At 45.1% G+C, this 7,371-nt stretch overlaps 1 protein-coding gene and 1 long non-coding RNA gene across 3 annotated transcripts in view; both read left to right on the top strand.

The window, feature by feature from the left end:
- Positions 1-1,571, top strand: part of LOC119267183 (ectonucleotide pyrophosphatase/phosphodiesterase family member 1-like) — a 9,286-nt gene extending 7,715 nt beyond the window's left edge. The window contains exon 12 of one of the 2 annotated variants that reach the window (XM_037548530.1): positions 432-1,571. In XM_037548530.1, coding sequence (XP_037404427.1) covers positions 432-1,304 — 873 coding nt within the window. In that variant the 3' untranslated portion in view covers positions 1,305-1,571. The other variant, XM_037548531.1, reaches the window with a different exon arrangement.
- A 1,348-nt stretch (positions 1,572-2,919) lies between these two features.
- LOC119267184 lies at positions 2,920-6,669 on the top strand. Its single transcript, XR_005132326.1, has 3 exons — positions 2,920-4,477; positions 5,207-5,396; positions 6,223-6,669. It is a non-coding gene; the product is annotated as an uncharacterized LOC119267184 (long non-coding RNA).
- Positions 6,670-7,371: the final 702 nt, after the last annotated feature.

The following is a 7,371-nucleotide window of genomic DNA, read 5'->3' as shown; positions in this document are numbered from 1 at the left end:
TCATCATCCTCACCGCCGCCCTCGCCGTCTCCACCTCCTACCTCCTCCTCCTCCGCCCGCCCTTCTCCGCCGTGTCCGCCGCCGCCGCTTCCACCGCGTCCTTCGCGCGGCCGCTGTCCAGGCTCCCGAAGCCGGTGGTCCTCCTCGTATCCTCCGACGGCTTCCGCTTCGGCTACCACCACAAGGCCCCCACCCCGCACATCCGCCGCCTCATCGCCAATGGCACCTCCGCCGCCGAGGGCCTCATCCCCGTCTTCCCCACCCTCACATTCCCCAACCACTACTCCATCGTCACCGGCCTCCACCCTTCCTCCCACGGCATCATCAACAACTTCTTCCCCGACCCCGTCTCGGGGGACGAATTCAACATGGGCTCCCACCAGCCCAAGTGGTGGCTCGGGGAGCCCCTCTGGGTCACCGCCGCCGACCAGGGGGTCCGGGCCTCCACCTTCTTCTGGCCGGGCTCGGAGGTGAAGAAGGGCTCCTGGGACTGCCCCGACAAGTATTGCCGCCACTATAATGGCTCTGTGCCATTTGAGGACAGGGTTGACGCCGTCCTTGGTTACTTTGATCTCCCGGCTGATGAAATGCCGCAGTTTCTGACACTGTACTTTGAGGATCCAGATCACCAGGGCCACCAGGTCGGTCCTGATGACCCAGCCATCACTGATGCTGTGACGCATATTGACGAGATGATCGGGAGGCTCATTGCTGGTTTGGAAGCTAGGGGGGTGTTCGAGGATGTGAACATTATATTGGTTGGGGATCATGGGATGGTTGGGACCTGCGACCAGAAGCTACTGTTTCTCGAGGAATTGGCTCCATGGATTGAGGTGAAGGCTGATTGGGTTCTGTCGAGGACACCATTGCTGGCAATCAGGCCGCCAGATGGTGTATCCCCGGCAGAGGTCGTGGCCAAGATGAATGAAGGGCTGAGCTCTGGGAAGGTGAAGAATGGGCAGTATCTGAAGATGTACTTGAAGGAGGATTTGCCTTCTCGCCTGCATTACTCGGAAAGCTATAGGATACCACCAATTATTGGGCTGGTAGCTGAAGGTTATAAGGTGGAGATGGAAGTATCAAAGAAAAATGAGTGTGGAGGGGCGCATGGGTATGACAATGCCTTCTTCTCAATGAGGACCATATTCATCGCACACGGGCCTCGTTTCGAAGAGGGTAAAATTGTGCCCTCCTTTCTGAATGTGGAGATATACAATGTCATTGCTTCCATTCTCAGTTTGAAGCCAGCTCCAAACAATGGCTCCAGTTCTTTCCCTGGAACAGTTCTTTTGCCGAGTGAATGATCACCGGTTTATGTGAGGGCTGTGGTTCTGGAGGAGGAAAACCCACTGATGGTATTATCTTCCGGTTGTTGTTGTATTTGTACACTATTTAAATTCAAATTCTGCGACGTGCAGCTATTCGCTACTGCTAATACTGCAAGCAGAGAATCCTTTTCCTTAAGGATGTCATTTGCCAATGCAAATCACATTTAACCTTTTCATCTTCTGTGATGCTAAATGTATGATGCCACTCCTTCTAAGTCCCATGTTTTCTGCTTGAGTTGATAATGATGATGATGTCCATCCAATGGTAGATGCAAGTGAAACATTTGGGGTCTTTTGATCCCACATGTTTTTTGTTGTTTTTAAAAGTAAGCCTTAGTTCTTTATATAATTCTTATTTATAGGTCCATGCAACTCTCAGAGAATTTTGTAGAAATTACCTTACAGTACATTCAGTTATATCTTACCCCAGTCCCAGGGTATAGACTTTGGTTCAACTGCTTACTCAACCTATAGAAAGAGATTGTACTGCAGTAGTCTCATTTATTCATTTCACAATTTTTTATAAGAACATCTGCTCTTGTTTCATGTCTTCTGTTATGTGGCATGCACTGAACTATTGAATTTGCGCTCCTCCATAAACACATGTGCGTAATTTGATTTGGCAGCAAATTGTATAGTTAGTTCGTAGCATAATGTATAACTGAGCAGTGAATAATTTTACCTTGTTGGGTCTCTAAGACTACTTTTGGCCTTCCTTTTACCCTTCATATCACAAATATGCGTATGCATGTACTGTTCCTGTTTTCCATGACCAGAAGAATAAAGTTCTCAAGATCATGGTTTGTAAGGCTGCAAAACTATGTAAGAGTCTTGGACAATTCAGTTACACTTTAATAACTGTGATGACTGCATTGTAACACCATGACTGCTTTGTGTGCTTGCTGCTTTTTATATAAAGCCAAAAATTACCCAAACAACAGTGTCAGAAATTCATTTCTTGTTCTCAGAAGGACTTCTTTATGTTCCTACTCCCTCTGTTCCATAATTCTTGTCGTGGTTTTAGTTCCGGAGGGAGTACTGTTTTTTGTGTGCATATGAGCTAGCATGAGTACCTATTGAGAGTACTTAAGCTGTATTATTTATTTCATTTGTGCCACCTTTTGTGGGTAAGTATCAGGTTGAAACCACCATTTCCGTGGAAACTCTGTGGGAGTCACGTGTGAAGTTCTAAAAAATCTCAATAATAACCAATTAACCATATATAGATGTGGTGACGGTGTCTAAATCTGTTATTTTAAGATTAATTCGAAAGATACAGAAAAGACAAGAAGTGATTTTCACTATCACTCTTCATATCATTTTTTTTCTTAATACCGTATTTCCAAAATTGGTGTTTTATCTTAAATTTTTACAGGTTTATAGAATATAACTGCCATACATATGGTATTTTTATTAGAATCTTTTATAACTTCTACACATGGTTTCCACAGAGGTTGCATTGAGAGAGTGGTTTCACTTAAGATTTGCCCACCTTTCTTTTACCTGTTGATGGCTAGAAGTTCATTTGTCTCATTGATGCAATCATGCTAAGGCAGAAGCTCTTCGCGGTTGAAAAGGTTCTCATGTTTTTTTGAGTTTACTCTCATTGCCCACTCTGATGTTACTGTCTTGAAGCATTAGTTCAACATATAATTAATGCTCTAATTATTTTCTTTTTTTTGACCACAAAAAAGGAAGATATTTTGCTTTTTCAACTTGGCAATTAGATGAGACTGAGGGAGAAGAATCCCCACCAGTTTTCATTATAAGTTAGAATGTGGGGGGATTCGTGTGCAGAGTGAAACCTTGTCTCGCTAGCAATTTCCTCTAGGAGAGCTCCCCAAACTTGGTAACTGATGATTGGGGGTATAATTCTTTTACATTGCCAGTTTTGGCAACTATTTAGGTGGGTGGTCTTTAAATTGTACAATGTGTGAAATGCCGTGGTTATGCTTTTGGTTCTGTCTGATCTATACTGAAAGTGCTTTTGGAGTGATATAGTCAGAGGAGATTCATGTTTTTCCTCTGCCGGAACATACAAAATTCAATGGCCTGTTGAGCCATGAATACAAGCTTCTAATATTTTTCTTGTGTTATTTCTGTAAGGTTATTTTGGAAAACTTGCAGTTAAACTGCGAAAAGTTGCACAAGGTAGCTTGGTTCATTTTTTAGTCAACTTTCATGTGGGGTATGCATGATTATAACTGCTGGCTTGGCTTGGCAAGCAGGGCGTTCCCAGCACACCAAACCTTAGTAACACTATCAATTCAGAAGGGCATTATGTGCACAGTTTCTCTAGGCATTAAGTTCCATTTTCTTGCCTTGTTGTAATTAGACCTTCCTCGTTGTTTGTCTTTGCCTCCTAAGCTTATATTGCTCCTTTTTTATGTATATATATGTTTGTTGTTGTTGAGGAAGGTTTTGTGGGGAAATTATATGCTAGCTTGTAAGTGAGCACAACATCTGCTTAAATACACCTGTAGTTTGATCAACTTGAATCTGCAAATTTATCAAGAAAGAATGCATTTTCAGTTGGCTGTGTTGAATGCATAGGTTTTATCTAGCTACCACATAAAAGGCCTCTGCTAACCCTACCATATCTTGAACTACATCCTGCTAGAGTTCATAGTCTATGAGACTCTTGGAGCTGCAGGGCGGAAATGTAGATGCTTGTTGTGAACTAACAGTCCCTTCTCAACTGCATGTGCTGGGTTCTGTGTATACATATGCTACCAGTCAGGGCTTTAGAGGATAGAGTAGCTTCATAGAAAGGAGTTAGACATCCATATTTTAGCCGATATTTTTCTTGTTGTACATTGTTCAGTTGAACTTTCTTGAACTAGTTTACGATGTTGTTAGCCCAAAAACCTACCAGTTAAAAAGCATGATAGATCCATCAATAGGACATGCTAAATCCTAAATATAACACTTTTGATCCTTTTCTATGTTGGAATTCGGTTAATGAGTTTCCATTATTCTTATCTGTTCAGGATGAACAAGATAAGTTGCGAAGCCCCCCTTAAAACACGGGCGCTGAGTGGTTTTTTTAACTTCATCACCATAGCGTTCAAAGTGATCTTGACCCTCCACATATCCATGCACAAGCGAGCAAGAACAGCCAATTTGTCGAAACGGCAGCGCTAATTCTGGTACATTGTTTGTGCCTTTTTTAAGTCATAATATACTTGTGAACAGTTGCTCTCTTTTACAGCAATGCTTCTTTATCTAGGTTTTAACTTTATCCCATTATTGTTGTCTGTTCATAGTAGTGCTTATAATGAGTGGGTCTGTATCCTGATATTTTTCTCCCCAGTCCCGTGATAAATGCAATCCGGCACAAGCACGATGGACATGCAATCCGGTGGACCTTTCAACATTGTTGGACGGTGTCCTGCGTGCTAGAGCTGCCGTAATCTGGTCTCCTAAACTATGCCATGAACAGATGGAGACACTAAATGATCAACACTAGCAAACGTGACCTTACTATACGATGCACTGCAGGGACCCGGTTACATGGAAATAGTGCAATAGTAGGGGCCATAAATAAAGAGGGTCCAATTGCCACCCAAGTTGTTGGTTTTAATAGGCTCTGCAATGCTGTCTGGTAATTTTCTTTTTATCCATATTAATGTGCATATCTATGTTATAGTTTACCTTAGAAATGCTTCACTGCACGGACTGGATCTGCCAAATATAAAGCTGTAGGCCCTTTTACCACCATTGTCACTGTTCCATTGTTTGCAGAAGCCTGCACTAAGCAGTATCATCCCCTTTTTTCTGATACTATTCAAACTCCACTTGCGTCTACGGATATCGTGGTTATGCTGAGTAAATGGTTCCTCATTTCATATTTTTTACCTTTGCCACTCCTCTTGCAGGGCCTCCCTGTATCATGCGCGTGCTATTCACGGCGCAGAGGAGGAGATGCTGTGGTAATATGTGGTGGTCGGCCAGGAGAAACAGGCGTACTACAAGCAGGTGCAGGATCTTCCAGCAGATTAATCTGTAGGCAATAATTCCCATGGCCAAGGGGGCCAAGCCTCCTGTTGCTCCTCCATCCATCATTTGGTGAGCAAATTCTTCTGTTGAACAACAGGGTTACCTCACACGTTCACCGTTGTCATTCAGCACAGCTTTTTCTTGAGGGGGAGGGGGGACATTCGACATAACTTTTCACAGCCGGCAAGCGCATAATTGCACAAAACCCTGTCAGACATCTTTATCTTTACCGTTTAGGCGCGTCTCCGTGGTAACAGGGAAATGCATAATGATATGCAGGACTGACTGCACTGCACTGCGCAGCAGGATTATTTGTGGGAACTCATTCCAAGGGCCGAGAACGCGCCTGTACTTGGCTTTCTGTTGCCCCATACAGGGATCCTCTCCTCCTGGCCTCGATCCGTCAGCCTCCGAGCCCATCTCGGCCCTGTTCATCATGCCCCATGCACCCACCCACGCCCCTGCTGCATCCCGCCAGTGTCCCCGTCAGCTGCATGCAACAGGAGCACGGCTCTGTGCAAGGTCGCTATTGAGATTCCCCCCTCCCTTTGGCCTGCTGATGGTTACTGCCGCCCTACCACACTCCCCGGAAATGAAGAAATGTTGCTCCAGCGGCTGTCCTTTAGCAGAGCACTCGCCCCGCCATTGATTCCTTTTGCTCCTGCCTGCCTTGTCAATCCCAAGGCGATGCTGATGCCCGTCCATCTGCGCGTGCACGACCGGCCTGTTTTGTTTTTTTGCTTGTGGCCTTCCTCCTGTGTGCTTCCACTAACACTGCCAATGCCATGTTTCGAACAATATACTGTCACGGTCCTTGTCGAATCGGCAGCTGACATTTCATAATCGCTTGATTCCTTTCTTTATTGGTAGCTCACTAGCTTGCTCTGTTTGTTAGGGCTTAGCTAATATTCAAAGGATTGTTGGGGTGATAATGAAGATGGCACTCGCCATCGCTTTGGCCTGGAAGTTCTTGGCAAACGATAATGATGATCGGCGTGCAATGCATAGATGGGCCACAGCAAGAATGGAGTGTTGCTGTGTGCATGAACCAAAGCTTTAATTTCTCATATCTTTTGCTGTCAAGTGGCTGATGCATATTGAATTTGAAGGCCCGGGCTACCAGCAATTGCTGTGATGCTTCCTCAGCAAAGTGGTCTTATGCAGCCTCATCAGTCGGCTTCAAGTTCAGGCAAGAAGTCAGTGGCTTGTTTCTAGTTTTCAGTTCTTTCGTATGAATATCGCATCTTGGCTACTTTCCGGAGATATGAATTGGAAAGGAACTCAATACTGAAAGATCTGAAAAGGGGGGATTTGCTATCTAGTAAAGCATAATACCAGATGCAAAAACTAACGCACAAGGTTCAAAGCATATGATTTTTCTATACATGTGTTTGGCTCATGGATTTGGCTATAATCAACGGAAAACCCAGCCAACACGCACGCAAGCTCCGTTCTCTTTGGCCGTTGCCTTGTTCTATACCCCCATACCTGCTTGCTAAATGCTAAGTACAGGGTCCCACATATTTACCTAGGCTAATATGAAGTTCAGTTGTAGCTAGATCAGGCTGAGATTGCTGACAAGTGAATGGGGACTGATATTTCCTCAAGGTCGTCCGACCGACAAATGAATGGGGACGACTAATCCTGTGACCCTACAGAAGTCACAAAATTAGTGCGTGGCTGTGCTCGCCCATCAAATGACAGATGCAGAGCTAACAACCTAGGAAAACAATGGAACGGGAGGGGCGCACGCGTTGATCATGAGACTAGTCAAGCAAGCGATTGGAGCGTGAGGTGAATCATTCTGGTGGCGTGGGGTTTTGGGTTGGGTCGCATCGCATCGCATCATTGCCTGATGCCGCGCCGTCCCCAAGGAATCCATGCGAAAGCTCGTTCTTAACGTGTATTTTATCTCGGCCCGATCTGAAAGGGTTGTTGTTGGCATGCGTTACCGTGGCCCGCGGCCGGGAGAGTTGGGGTCGTAATTTGCGTCTCCGGGTGCTGTGAACTGCTCATCGTATAGTGCACCCCCGAGATGCACACG

The sequence above is a fragment of the Triticum dicoccoides genome, chromosome 3A, assembly GCF_002162155.2.
Source record: "Triticum dicoccoides isolate Atlit2015 ecotype Zavitan chromosome 3A, WEW_v2.0, whole genome shotgun sequence".
NCBI lineage: Eukaryota > Viridiplantae > Streptophyta > Magnoliopsida > Poales > Poaceae > Triticum > Triticum dicoccoides.
Note: the sequence above shows the minus strand (reverse complement) of the source record. Positions and strands in the feature narration are given on the sequence as shown.